The sequence below is a fragment of the Apus apus genome, chromosome 1 (genome assembly GCF_020740795.1).
Source record: "Apus apus isolate bApuApu2 chromosome 1, bApuApu2.pri.cur, whole genome shotgun sequence".
Lineage (NCBI taxonomy): Eukaryota > Metazoa > Chordata > Aves > Apodiformes > Apodidae > Apus > Apus apus.
In genome coordinates this window covers 155,755,158-155,769,570 of record NC_067282.1, presented here as the reverse complement: position 1 = coordinate 155,769,570, position 14,413 = coordinate 155,755,158, and the positions used below count along the sequence as shown (strand labels likewise).

The following is a 14,413-nucleotide window of genomic DNA, read 5'->3' as shown; positions in this document are numbered from 1 at the left end:
CTCGCTTAGCTTTCCAGCAAGAAGCTGAATGACTTTCATGTTTATAATAAAAGCTTTTTTTTTTTTTTTTTTTTTTTTAATCCAGTTGTTTTTCTTCAACAGTCCCATTAAAAACCTCTGATAAAATCTTCTGGAAACGCCACGAGTCCTGAGATGGATGTCAAAATGGCTGCCAGGACCTGATAGCTCCTGGCCCAAAGGTTGGGTTTTGTTTTGGAGCTCAGACACTGGAACACCAGCCAGAGCCCCGATCCCTCCAGGCAATCACAGGATATAAAATGCTGCCCAAAAGCAAGCTCCGGAGAACTTCAGTAACCTCGAGGAAAGCTCTGAGGTTAGGGAGACCAGTGAAGCCAAAGAAGACATGAGGCATCTGTTGGCACTGCTGATGGTGACTCTGGCCCTGGCAGCCCTCAGCTGTTGTGGAGAAGGTAAGGGGACATCTTCTTGGGAAGGCTCCTGGGAGTGCTGCTCAACCCTGCATCTTGCAGTCAGCCTTCTGCCAGCCTAGGAAAGACAGCTTTGGGGGGAGGAGGTGCATCTCTGGCCATGGCACAACTTCAGATCTCTGTCCTTGAGACAGCCATGGATAAGGAAGGGCTTGGAGACAGAGAGCCTCATCTCTTGCTGGGCACTTTCTTCCATGAGTCAACCCCCTCCTGCTCCCTCCTCAGTTGCACCATTGAACTGCAGCAGAGAATTCAAACATTTTGATATGTTTAAGTATTTAAATAGTTCAGCATTTAGGTGAACCGGCCAAGTTATCCTGCATGCTCAGTTTTGAGTAAGACGGTTGAGCTGCAGGCAGATTTGTGTTGGCCAGAGGGAGAGGGATTTTGTGCCTGCCAGCCCTGGAGTGCTGTCAGATCATGGAGACAGGCACCGAGTCCAGCCTTCAACTGCAGGGAAATGTGGGATGTGGAGAACTTATGGAAGAAAAAAGTTCTCTATTGGTAGTTAAAAAAATGGGAGTTGTCCACATTTGAAGGTGATTTAGTGACAGTGCCTTCACAATGAAGAGAGAGCAATGTAGTGGCAGCTCTATGGTTGATGAAGAGAGAGGAAGGTGAGACAGATCAGAAAAGCAAGTGTTTTCCCTTTACAGCAGGAAAAAAGAAGCTGAGCAGGAGGGAACTCTCTTTTCCTGTATTATCTCACTCAGAGTTAAATTTTGCTCAGTCTTTGGTATCATACGTCATGATTCAATACTGGCAAATATATTTTGCTTGCTCACTTTTTCATAGAATCATAGAATCATTAAGGTTGGAAGGGACCTTAAAGATCATCAAGTTCCCACCTCCTTGCCATGAGCAGGGAACCCTACCACTAGACTAGGTTGCACAAAACCTCACCTAAACTGCCTTAAAAACCTCCAGGGATAGGGCATCAACAACCTCCCTGGACAACCCATTCCAGTTCCTCACCACCCTTATAGTGAAGAATTTCTTCCTAATATCTAACCTAATTCTCCTCTCTCTCAGTTTAAAACCATTACCCCTTGTCCTATCACTATCTTTTCTGATGAAAAGCCCCTCCCCAGCTTTCCTGTAGGCCCCTTTCAAGTACTGGAAGGCCACTATAAGGTCTCCCTGGAGCCTTCTCTTCTCCAGGCTGAACAGCCCCAATTCTCTCAGCCTGTCTTCATAGCAGAGGTGCTCCAGGCCTTTAGTCATCTTGATGGTTCTTCTCTGGACCCTCTCCAACAGGTCTATATCTTTCTTTTGCTGATAGCACCAGAACTGTACACAGTATTCTAGGTGCAGTCTGACCAGAGCGGAGTAGAGGGGCAGAATCACCTCCCTGGCCCTGCTTTTTCCTTCTGTCAGTCTCTTGCCACTTTTTCACTCTTGCATATAAATCTGCTTTTTTATTTTTTTTTTTTCCAGTTGCTATTATGTTTCAGAATGCTTAATGGCCTTGGAGTAACTTCTAATTTTTATTTATTTATTTTTAATTCAATTAATTTATACAGTGCTTAAAAACAGAAACATACACAATTCTTTTCACACAAAGTTTTCGTTCAAGTACAGTTGTTATTTTTTTCTGTCCTCAAGAGTCCTTTTTCTGCCCATAAATACACTTACTCCAAATACCTGGTGACTTGGGTGGAACTGACACTCCTTAAAAAAAGTATGGGGAAATAGTAGAAGAAAAAAATTGTGAAATAGGGCAGTGTGGGAGCGCCAAGATTAGGACACCTTTTATTTCTCTTAGAGAATGCTTTCCTTGGGTGTTTGCAGGGAGCAGTAAGGATTAAGATTAGAACTGAACACAGAAATACTGTGTGTAAATTCCTCTTGGGAGGACTGGTGAGCCAGGTACCTCAACCCTGAGCCATAAAGCTGTGAGAACAGAGATGTTCCTAACTTTTTTACTCTATTTCTCTTCCCCACCAATGGCTTGTGATTTCTCCCTAGCATTAAGGAAATGTCTCTTCCCAAAAATAGAGATGCTCAGCTACCTTCAGGTTCTGTTCAAATTCGCTGTTTTGCTCAAATGGTCCCCTAGCTTTAGCCTTCCTTGCTCTACACAAGGGTGGGGAGGAGGGAGGAAGGCTTTCCTCCAGCTTCCACAGTGGTTGTATGCTTATTTTGTCATTTAATCTGGCTCAGAGGAAGCTTAAATTAAACAAATCCAGGCATGATAGATTAATTTTGCTGTGGTGGGGAAGTCTACCTTTAAATGGTGGGTGTTAATAGAACTCTTTTTGGGAGGAAGAGATCTTTTGGGAAAGTGGAGGGAGCCATCAGGCAGAGTGATTCAGTTACAGAGTGGAGCAGAGGACTCTCAAAGTCATTTCTGTCTGTCTGTCTGTCTTCCAGATCCCAAAGACCCCACAGGACCTCCCAGTGCTGACAGTGAGTAGTGTATCATTGTGACTGAAGCTCAGCACCATTCTCCTGCATCTACTCCCCTTCTTCCCTTTGAGAGGCTTGAGGGATGAACAAAAGCTGTTCTGAGTCCCTCTAGCCGCTCCCTTTTTGCTCCCTCAGTGGTTCAGTTGCTGAGGTGCAGGCCACCTGCAGTAAACAGAGGGGCTGCCTTTTAGAGCCATAGGGCCAGGAGACAGCAGGGAGATCATCCTCCCTGCACCAGCAGCCTAGCATTGCTCTGGGGGTGCTAGTGCCACAGCCTGTATATCCACAACGCTAGTAGCCTCTCAGGCAAGACACATCCTGCAAGTTGTTAGCAGTGTAAAACAGGTTGATGTAGGTGGAGCAGCATGGTCAGTCTTCCTGCTTCTCCAAGCTGGCCTCAGAGATTAACCAAAGTGACTTCTATGTCCCCAGTCTATTAAGAGAGCAGAACCTGCCCCCAGGCATTCAGGCACTGGTCTTTTGGATTGGTTGAGTGCCAGTCTGGTAAGCAGGATCATAGAGCAGAAAGGTTTGGTGACACACAGCAACAGGCTGTGACATCCTTACCAAATCCCACAAGCTGAAGAGCCTGAAAACAGGTGCCTGCCTTAGCTACTACTGAGCTGCAGTCCCTCCTCTACCAGGTCACCTGGGACATGGGGATTTGCACATCTTGGGATATCCACTGCTTTTGCAGCAAGCTAATCCTGGCAGAAATCTGTATGGAAAATTCCCCTCATTCTTCTCTGTCTCTTCTTTCTCACACCTGAAAGGATAACATTGCTGCTGTGGAGCATGAAACCTGGTATTTCTCCAGCAAGCCAGCACAAACACAGATTGGGAAAGAGAAAAAAAATTCCACAGTGTTCAGGGAAAGGTAATTTCTGACAGCTCATTAATTGGCAGTTTCTGTGTAGTCAGTATTTTGATCCAAACCAAACCCCAGCTTGCTTGAGAGGGGTCAGGTGCCAAAGAGAAACACGATCAAACACCGCACAATGATGAGGGAAGGGCACAAAACCCACTCTCACCTCACAGGCAGAGGTCTTAGAAACTGCTCTGCAGAAACATGTGCTGGTGTGCAGCTGCCTATGTTGCTGGTGTGCCGGCATCTCTGCACACCTCTGCTGGTGTGGGTCCACTCCATGGAGAAAGGCTGGGCTGTGCTGAGCCCTGAAGTGCCTCTATCTGTTTTTTGTGGGCTGCTCCACAGCACTGTGGTGTTTGCACAGCCACGAATCCGAGGGGACAAATAAACAACTGCACTGACACAGTGTGTTAGTGGATATCAGAGGCCAATGCTATCATGGCAGAAAGACCTTTCATGTTCCTCAAGTCCTGAACCCCAAGGTCTTTACACCTCCTGGGTGTATTTCTCTCTGAGTGATGTTTACCGACATTATTTTATAACCTTCACCTTTCACGGAGCTCTGCACACATGAGCATTGACCTTTCTATGTGCTGCCTGTTGCTTGTGGATCGTTATAGGAATTTTTAAGGCCTAGTGGCTGGCATCCCACATTGTCCCCAGTTTGAGTAAAAATTGAGAAAGGAAGCTAAGACTCAGAAGTTAAGCAAGCTAAGAAGAGAGGGTGTTGTTCCCTTAATTTTCTCCTTATTTGTACTTTATGCTGCCATTACTGCCTTCTGCACATTTGCTGTGTGGTAAAAGGAATAGAGTTTATGACAGTAAAGGTCCTTGCTCCGCACAGATGTGCAGATCAGAGAAAGGAAGGAGCTCAGCTGTTGGGCTTTGAGTGGACCAGAGGATGGGTGGAGATGAATAGGCAACTAGGATAGGCTGTGAGAGTAATCCGTCTGTGAAGTGAGTATTGTCCCATTTCAGAGGTTAGACTGGTCTTTGCTTTGTGTTGGCCAGGGGCCTACATCTCTAATCCGCTGTGTTCTCTCTTGGTAGGCATCAAGATTAAAAAGGAAGTTGCCAATGCCTTTGTGAAGAGGCACAAGAGATCGAGCCTCTATGAATGGTAACAACTCAGGAGTCAGGCTGAGAGCTGAGCTCTGGACCTGTTATGAAGAGTGGGTGGGAAGGCAACAGGAAATGACAAGACATTCATTTGTAGTACATTTCTCTTACTACCTTCATGTATAGAAGCAAAAAGTTTATAGGAGACACTCGTTGATAGATAAATGCTTGTTTTTTCAAAAATATGTTTTTGAGAGCTCGTAGCTGGACCCTGTTATTCATCCCAGGAAGCCAGTACTAGCTGTCTAGGCTAACAGTGGAGACAACAGCATACAAGTTGGAAGCTGCTCTAACCTGCAGGGTTGTAAGAGCTGACTTCCAGGGTAACGAGCCTTGGTCATTGTCTTTGGCTACCTAGAAAGGAAGCACAGCCCTGTTGCAAGGATGAGGCTAGATCAGGTTGGCTGTTCTTTCTGAAACTGTGTGGAAATCCTAGGCATGGAGATTTGGAGAAATCCTAAGCTATAAACATTTGGGGTAATTTGTGGTCATCTAAATGGTCATTAATACATTAATGTATTTCCTGGAAGAATTTGTTAAGCCATTGTGTCATGTAGTCTGTCTTTGGACTAGAAGGATAATGTTTTTAGATAATAGAAGATTGGGAGGCCCCATCTGTATAGGAGAGGATCAGAGTATGTAGCAGAGGAACTGTCTGATGCTGAAACCTGCAGTGATTAAACACAAGAGGAAATTAGGTAGTAGCAACTGTACTGACTGTACTGACTACTGGCTGCACACCTACAGGTGGTGCATCGTACAAGCAGCATCTGCTGCAAATGCTAATCAATAAGGTCTGAGGTAGACAGACAACTTGCTGTATTTTTTGATTGTGAGGTAAAGTTAGTCTGGAAATACAAATACAACAAATGGAATTCAAAGGTGCTGCAGAGTTTTTCCAATACAGCAATCAAGAAATTAATGAGATACTGGTAGGACGTCTCCTGTAGCAGGAAAGCTTAACCAAGCCTGGAACAGGAGTTGAGTGCACCAGAGTGTGGAGCTGAAACTAGAAGGTTTGGGCTTGCTTAGCCTGACAAAACAAAAGCTGAGTGGGGATAGTATTGCTAACAACAACAGAAGTGAAGATGATTAAAAGAAGCTTGTTAAGCTAATGAAAAATAGCGGTTAGGAGGAAAGTGAGCAGAAACTGGGAGCACATAAAGGTAAGCAGGAAATAAATAAAATGGAAAATAAACAACAGAGTCCTGAGTAGTTGGAGAATGGGATTGGGGACAAAAAAATTCCCACCCTAACTGCTTATCTGGTCTCCTTTGCTGATAAAATCTGAAGAGCAATTGCTTTAAGTTCAGTTCAATTCCAGTCTTTTCCAGCATTAATTAAGTAGTCCATGCCTATGTAAACAGATGCTTAACTCACCATGAGAAGTCTCCTGTTGGGGCACCTTGAGGAATCACCCTTCCCATGTTAGTATCATGAGTATGAAACCTCTCCAGCTACATAGACTGAGTCTGCAGAACAGCATCTCTCCCTTTGTCTTCTCCAGGTATGCTGAGTATTACAAAAGTCCAATGGAGCAGATGCATGAGCGTTGTGAAAACTACCCTCCCTGTGACTATCTCTCTGACCAAATAGGATTTTCCATGGCTTACAACCGTTTCTTTGGGAGGTACTAAGAATGGGATGGTCACTTCATAATTTTGCTTGGGACCCCAGGAGAAAGAAGATTGTGAGTGGGAAGGAAGGAAGAAAAACGTTTAGACAGGGGTCTTCTTCAGGACACCAAGGCAATAATTATCCCACTTGCTGAGCTTGCATTAGCTTTCTTTCTTTCTTTCATCAAAAACCTTTTTCTTCAGTTGTCTTTTGTTGTATTTTCAGCTTCACTAGAAGACTCTTGTCTAAGCTCCTTCCATTTGAATCCTCAGGACACAATATGAAAAAATTGTGGCTCTTTTCAAGAAAATCAATGTATGTCTTAGAAACATAACAAGATATTTTGTCTTCTGTAAAATGCACGAGGATTACAAAAGGAGAATGGCTGCCTTCTTTTCAGGTAGAAGAAACACCCTAACTGTGTTCCAGTATAGGATCATTTTGCAAAGATAGAAGTGTGGAAGTACAGTGACATAGACAGAAATCAGTTTTCTGATTATTCTGTCACAAAACTTGCCTTGTTGTTTTTGTTACAGCTGGTTTCTGGTGAAACTGAATATATCCAAGCAGAACAAAAAAAAAAAAATCTGTTACTCTCTGATGTTTTAGTATTTATGCTTGAAGGGAAAAGTGTATAAACAGTTGCAAAAAAAGCAAGCAAGTTAACAAGAAGCAATACACTTTATGAAATAAACAAAAAGACAGAATTTTGTTTATTCAAGACCACTTTTATCTCTCTCATATGCATATATATATATTTAAAAGTTGTGTGTATTTATATACATATCCTTTTCCCTCTGCACTACTTCATTCTCTTCTCTAGTATGAATATTAGACGTTAGCAACTTTCTGCACAGCCTCCCTTGAAGTGCTCTGTCAGCTTCCCTTCCCTGAGAGGTCGATGTCAGATCCCATCTCCAAGGACAGGGACTGCTGACCCTCAGGAGACTGAGAGAGACTGAATCTCTCTGGTTACCTGTAAGCTGGTGCAGCTATTCCCCGCTACTGCAATAAATACTGCTAATGTAAAGCAGGTTGGTGTGCTGCTTCTCTCTTTTCCTCTGTACACCCTTTATCTGCAGTTAGGGATGCCTAAAATATATAGCCTGTTCCTTTCCTATGAACCCTGAAGAGCAGGTTCCAGGTGTATGAGGCTTCCTTCTCCCTCCCCCTGTGTCCCAGAGTGAATCAGAAGTGACTACAGTTAAATTCAGGTCACAATCCCAGTATACCATGACGGTGAGGGCCAGGTTTTCCTGATTCACCATCTACTGAGTTCAGCATTTCTCTGAAAGACCTTGCCCAGAAGTAAGGACACAAGATAAGTCCACAGAGATGGGTGCCAGTGTGAGTATCTCTTGCTATGCCTTGCAAGAGGCAAGCTATGTCAAGCTATGACTTGCACCAGCTGTGCTGACGTTGGCCAAGGAGAAGACAGTTAATAAGTACCTCTGTTTGTCATGATCAAACACCTGAGACTGGTTTCCCCTTTGGCTAAACAAACAGGGCTTCACTGCCCAAAGCAAAAGTCTCCTCCAAACACCATCTGATAAAAATGAACAAAGTGCTCATTGAAAGCAGTGAAAATTTTCCTAGGAAAAATGCTAGAGAGATTAGTGAAAACCTAGTATCTGCTTTACTGAAAAATTAGGGGCTTTGTTGTTGTTGTATGGTTGTGTTTGCCAAAAACCAAAATCAAGCTTCTTGTCTATGTTTGCATCTTTCTGCTTGTTTTGTACTTTTCTCTCCCTTTTGGTAAATATTATTTCTGGGAAGCTGCACACGAAGACTTTGATAATGTCATCTGCACTGTGTCACCAGTTCTCTGTTTGGGCTGAAGTCATTATGGCCTTCAGGGACTTGAGTGCACAAATAAGATTACAGATTCACTGCTGGAATGTAGCAGCTTGATTTTCACCTAATCAGTGCAGATTTAAGAAGCATTGTAAGTCTTCTGCTGCCATCTTATGGACATTTATATTTCTCAATAAGTGATAAGTAATACACTATGTTGCTTTTGAATCTTGAAAATGCAAATCCAGTGGGTTTTCTTCCTCACTCACTTCAAACTATTACACATTAAAAGTCCAGAAGGGAAAAAATAGAGACATAATCTGCAACTGGATTATATGGAGATGCATTGACAGCAACTCTGACACTCCAGTGGGGCTGTTAATCTTGATTGCCAAGTTCCCATTGGAGCCCATCCTAGTTTAGCTCCTTTTTATCTCTACCCAAACAGGGGACAGAGCTGCCTCTGAATCAACTCACAACCCCTTCTCTGGACTCACTTTTAGCACCTGAAGACCTGTTTTCTGAAAAACAGCCTAAGATGATGGAGCAATTCCGAGAAGTAGACAGGCTACACTTACCACTTTGCATCATCCTTCATGTCATCATCCCGAGTCACCAGTGGCTGCCGACACTATCAGCAGCATCTAGTGCAATGTTATAGATCACTTTGAAAGCAACCCATTATGACACTTCACATAATCTCATCCTATTTCAGCAATATTAGGCAAATTGTCTCTGTCCACAGAATCCAAGGGGCTGCACAAACATTTCTTTTCTCAGGGTATGACACCATGACTGCAGGTGCTCCCTGCCCTCAGCCAGTCACTAGCAGACAATGGAAAACAGATTTCACTTCTCTGTACTCAGAAAGAGGTCCTGACCCATTCTTTTGGCTCTTTTTCCATAAAGAAGACTTGTCAGAGGCTGTGGGGCTTCACAGGTAGGTGGAATGGTGGCTGCAAAGCAGCAAGAAGAGAAGGATTAGTATTAGTATAGAATCTGTATTTACACACTCATTCTGAGTATTTTTATCATAAACAGTTCAACAAGCTGCTACTCTGTAGTGGTGTCAGGATAGGATTGGCAGCATGTTATTAGAAACCAGGGGGAGCTAAGGAGGAGAGGGACAGTTACATTATCTCTGATTCCAGATGGAATCCAGGGATTCCAACCTACTCTGCATTTCTGTGTTGGTGTTATCAGAGGTCTGCACTTCTCTAAAAGGGCTTTACAAGCTCATGATCAAGGAGTGCTCTCCACCTCATCCTGACATGTCACTCCTCAGAAGAAAACTGCCTTAGACTTCTTGAAACCTGAGTTTTCTTCCTTTTTGCAAGAACAAAAGAGAATTATCAAGATGAAGGACACGTGCACCAGCTGGAGTTGGCACAATCAGACCCTTCCCTAGGGGCACAATCTGCCAGCAAATTTTGTTTGGTTTGATGAACAACTTCTGAATTGCTGCAAGAATCTGGTGAATGATCTTTAGTTGAAGAATTGTCACCAAAACCTGAGTGCAAATTACAAACTGCAGAATTTTCCTGTTCAAGAAAAAAGGGAATTAAACAGCTGTAAATGACCTTTACTTGAGCTCAATGTTCTTTACAGTGTCTTGAGTGGACCCCAGGATGACAGTGCTGCTGGCCACCCGTCTGTTGCTGATCTTCTTGCAAAGGCTGGTAAGAAGGGGGTAAAATACTTTTTTAAAAATTGAAATGTTGAAATTACTCATCCTACTGAAATAAACATTTTTAATTTTTTTAAATTTATTTTTTTTTAATTTAAATTTGAAATGTAATTTAAGGAGCATGGGTTCAGCTTAAATTCTTCTGCTTTCAGTTGCTCTTTTCCATTACTTACCAGTCTTTATTCCTTTTAACTACTGTGTTGAAAATTTCCTCTTATTTGGAGCCAGATGGTTTTCCAGAGTGTGTTTGTGAGTAAATCCTATGAAATTGTTTCTCTCATTTTCCAGCCTGTGTCAGTCGAGGCTCTGACAAAAGCAGTGTATTGATGGATAGTACAGTGACAATATTGCTTTATTCCTTTTTTAGCTTTCCCTCAAAGCAATTATGGGATAATTCAAAATTAAACTGAATCCCTGTATAGTTTATGGGCCAGTATAACTTCAGCAACTAAGAAAGGTATCGATTTGGTCATGTGTCTAGGTTGAATATTTGAGATGAAGTGAGAATCACAGAATCACAGAATCACAGAATCCTAGGGGTTAGAAGGGACCTCAAAAGGTCATCTAGTCCAACTTCCCTGCCAGGCAGGATCAGCTAGAACACATCACACAGGAACTTGTCCAGGCAGGTTTTGAATGTCTCCAGTGAAGGAGACTCCACAACCTCTCTGGGCAGCCTGTTCCAGTGCTCTGTCACTGTCATATAACTGTCATACAGTTTTTTTCTGATATTTACATGGAACCTCCTATGCTCCAGTTTGCACCCATTGCCCCTTGTCCTATCACTGTACGTCACTAAAAAAAGCCTGGCTCCATCCTCCTGACACTCACCCTTAACATATTTGTAAACATTGATGAGGTCACCCCTCAGTCTCCTCTTCTCCAAGTTAAAGAGTCCCAGCTCCCTTTCCTCGTAAGGGAGATGGTTCCACTCCCTTAATCATCTTTGTGGCTCTGTGCTGGACTTTTTCAAGCAGTTCCCTGTCCTTGAACTGAGGGGCCCAGAACTGGACACAATATTCCAGATGTGGCCTCACCAATGCAGAATAGAGGGGGAGGAGAACCTCTCTTGACCTACTAACCACACCCTTTCTAATGCACCCCAGGATGCCATTGGCCTTCTTGGCTACAAGGGCACACTGCTGGCTCATGGTCATCCTCCTGTCCATCAGGACCCCCAGGTCCCTTTCTCCTACACTGCTCTCCAGCAGGTCAGCCCCCAGTCTGTACTGGTATGTGGGGTTGTTCTTCCCCAGATGCAAGACTCTACACTTGCCCTTGTTGAATTTAATCAAGTTTCTCCCCGCCCAACTCTCCAGCCTGTCTAGGTCTCGTTGAATGGCAGCACAGCCTTCTGGTGTGTCAGCTACTCCTCCCAGTTTAGTGTCATCAGCAAACTTGCTGAGGGCACACTCTGTTCCCTCATCCATGCTGTTGATGAAAACGTCCCAGTACCAACACGTGAGGGACTCCACTAGTCACAGACCTCCAACTAGATTCTGTCCCATTGACCACAACTCTCTGACTTCTTCCTTTCAACCAGTTCACAATCCATCTCACTACCTGATCATCAAGACCACACTTCCTCATCTTATCTACGAGGATGCTGTGGGAGACAATGTCAAATGCTTTAGTGAAATCAAGACAAACCACATCTACCACCCTACCATCATCTATCCACCTATTCTACTTGTAGAATTCAGCTATCAACTGACTACAGTACTTGACTAATCTACTAGGAGGCTAAAAAGAGCAATGTCATAACTAAAACCATTTCTTAGTTCTTATTGCACAAGGGTTTTATTAATTAGAAATGGTAGAAACAGATAATATCTTGCTTCATAGGCAAAATATATCAGAAGTTACTTTCATTTTATAGCACCTCACCGTGTAAATCCTTACTTGTGTGTTTGATGTTATTTCCATGACAAGTCCAGCTGGCCTCACTGAGCCTAACTGGATGAACGAAAGTTTTGGCACACTGCTACTATACTGTCCTTTGCTGAACATCATTATCTGGAGCCAAAACATGTCCCAGAGGTACAAGACAGGAAAAAGAAATTAACTTCTGGGAGCGTTCAGGCTGCACTGTCCCTAGCACATTGTTTCACTTCCTTTTTCCTCTTCACAACCACTTATTAATAATGAGAGGAATATTGAAATGAACGGATCATGGGTCCAAGCTCTAGAGCCTTGCTCTCCTGAAGTTTTTAATGCCACTGATCCACATCAAATAAGAACTCTGGTGTCTCAGCTGGCATTTGGCTTAGGTGAGGCTTGGACAATAACCTGAGGTTGCTCTGGAAGATCTTGTCAAAAGTGCTTACCTGCTGTGCTTGCTCTGCCAATAAAGGCAAAGAGATAAGTAGAGGGTAGGGAAAAACTTGGCTTGCACACATCTGGAAACACACTCCTGATGCTAATCTTCATTTGGTTTTATGTTGCAGGCTGTGTCCCACCTTATGATGGATATGGCTCTGAATTCCTTTGATGGCCAGTATCTGGGGTGCAGAGAGCAGATGATGGAAGAACTGGAGCGAGGAGACTATTTCCAAAAGGAAATAGCTACTAAAAAGGACTACTTGAGTCTCTGGAAGGAGGCTCAGAAGGCTTTCTTAAAGAGGTCTGTAGGTCTCCTGAGGGAGATGCTTGAGAGTCATGCCATAGTCCTCACGGCTTTCACCTGAACTCTTCCCTGCACTCACAGCTGAACTGGGCCACATCTACAGCAGGAAGCTCTCCAGAGCACTACAGACACAACTTCACTTTCAAATATTTTCACTTTTACCTAACAACTGCTATCCAGATAATGAAGGAATGGCAGAGCAGCAAGGAGAACATGGGGAAACGTAAGTGCTATCAAGTGCACAGGGGGGTGAAAGACTTACATATAGAAGCCACAGTAGGCAGCAGGGTGCAATTTGGTCTTTTCACCTCTACCTCTCGCCACCGGAATGAAGCCCAGAGGTTTGGGAATGAAACTCTTTTCACATTGACCACTTGCCTGAGTGCAGCTGTTCAAGGCTTTTCTTACTACACGTCTGAGAAGGAAGTCCTCATTGCCCCTTACGAGATATTCCTTGTAAAAAGCTTCTTTCGGACACAGCACGATAACCGTCTGCATCTGCATTCTGTGGGGAACTACAGCAAGTACCACTGCCAGCTTGTGGAAGGTATTGTACATAGCTGTTCATGTAGAGGAGGCACAAGACAGGCTGGTCTCAAGCACCCCAAGAAGCCTTCACCATCTGCACCTACATAGGGCACACTCAAGGCCAAATCTGTATCTTGGCCTCTATGTTCACTTACATGACACAGTTTTCATCTGTTTGTCATGAAACCTGGGAACACCTCATGTTTCAATAGAGATGAAACTATATGATACACAGCAGGTCTCAGGGTTCTCTGTAGCCTCCATTTATCCCATCTGCCATTGAAGGATATGGTAGTATTTGGGTCCTCAACATTCCTCCTGCATGGGCAGATGAGATTTGCAGGCAGCTTGAATTCAGATACTTATTCTGGTGGCTTGCAAGGCTGATACACTTCAAGCCTCAGGACAAAAATATTGCTGCTTTAGTCATGTTCTCTCTCATGTGGCAGAAGGGAAGAAAGGTATCCTTTGGCAAAGCACACACTGTGAGTATCCGGGCTACACAGATAACTATTCTGTGCTGGAAGACTTCACTGGGCCTGTTCCACAGCCCTGTCCTTCTGCGAGTCCACCACCAATACAGGACCCTTGCTATTATCTTTCTGAAAAATAGTGTGTCAATACAACCTTTCCATACAAAACAGCAATTCAGAATGAGAGGTTGTGCCTGGACCTAAGCCAGAGTAGGAAGTAGACTTGAATAAAAGGCTCTTCTGGGCAAAGACTATGTTAGAAAGTGCAGAAAGATTTAGGCAACCAAAAAGAGGTCTAAATGACCCCTCTTTTGACTTTCTTTCAGCTTCAAGAAACAAGACTGGTGGTTCCACTGCCCTTGCCTCTGCCATTCTGCTCAGTGTAGTTGGAGTTTTCATGTGTTTGGCCTGCGATGACTGATTGTCTGCCTGCATCCAGAGATGTACATTTGAATAGTGGCTAAGAAGAATTCACAGGAAGTCAGTCTTTGGAATTCCTATTGTTACAGAAGGTTCAACCTTCCCTTTGCTTTCAGCTACAGCTTTCCAGCCACTGGAACAATCAACTTAGTTAATCAAAACAGACATTCTCTGGACCCATTCAGGTAGGAGAGGAGTTACCTATGGCCACCCTGAAGAGCAGGGCAGTGACACCCTTCACCGTAGGCATTCAGGAAAGACACACATGGACTCTGGACTCTTTACAGACCTCTTAGTACCTTTATTTTTTTGAGAGAAAGAATCTGTCTGTGGGGTGCAAAAAGGCACCATGGTGCTGCAGCTGAACGAGTTAGTGTGCAGTTTTGCATGTCATTTTTGGGGGCAGGCTCCCAGGGAACATCC

General features: G+C 43.8%; 2 protein-coding genes across 2 annotated transcripts; both read left to right on the top strand.

Annotated features, from left to right (window-relative positions):
- The first annotated feature begins 257 nt into the window (after positions 1–257).
- Positions 258–7,495, top strand: LOC127387137 (osteocalcin-like). Its single transcript, XM_051625126.1, has 4 exons — positions 258–431; positions 2,823–2,858; positions 4,777–4,846; positions 6,353–7,495. Exons 1-4 carry the CDS (start codon positions 365–367, stop codon positions 6,480–6,482), a joined length of 303 nt encoding a protein of 100 aa, XP_051481086.1. The 5' UTR covers positions 258–364; the 3' UTR covers positions 6,483–7,495.
- A 2,356-nt stretch (positions 7,496–9,851) lies between these two features.
- On the top strand, positions 9,852–14,341 carry ART4 (ADP-ribosyltransferase 4 (inactive) (Dombrock blood group)). The gene is given in 4 exon segments (XM_051624597.1): positions 9,852–9,935; positions 12,391–12,625; positions 12,628–13,116; positions 13,897–14,341. Coding segments are annotated over 4 exon segments (903 nt in total). The 3' UTR covers positions 13,992–14,341.
- The last annotated feature ends 72 nt before the right edge of the window (positions 14,342–14,413 follow it).

Excerpts from the sequence above, each read along its gene's own strand:
- LOC127387137 (XM_051625126.1), top strand. The coding sequence starts at position 365 with ATGAGGCATCTGTTGGCACTGCTGATGGTGACTCTGGCCCTGGCAGCC. Across the intron at positions 432-2,822 it reads CCTCAGCTGTTGTGGAGAAG|ATCCCAAAGACCCCACAGGA; the intron begins GTAAGGGGACAT and ends TCTGTCTTCCAG. Across the intron at positions 2,859-4,776 it reads AGGACCTCCCAGTGCTGACA|GCATCAAGATTAAAAAGGAA; the intron begins GTGAGTAGTGTA and ends CTCTCTTGGTAG.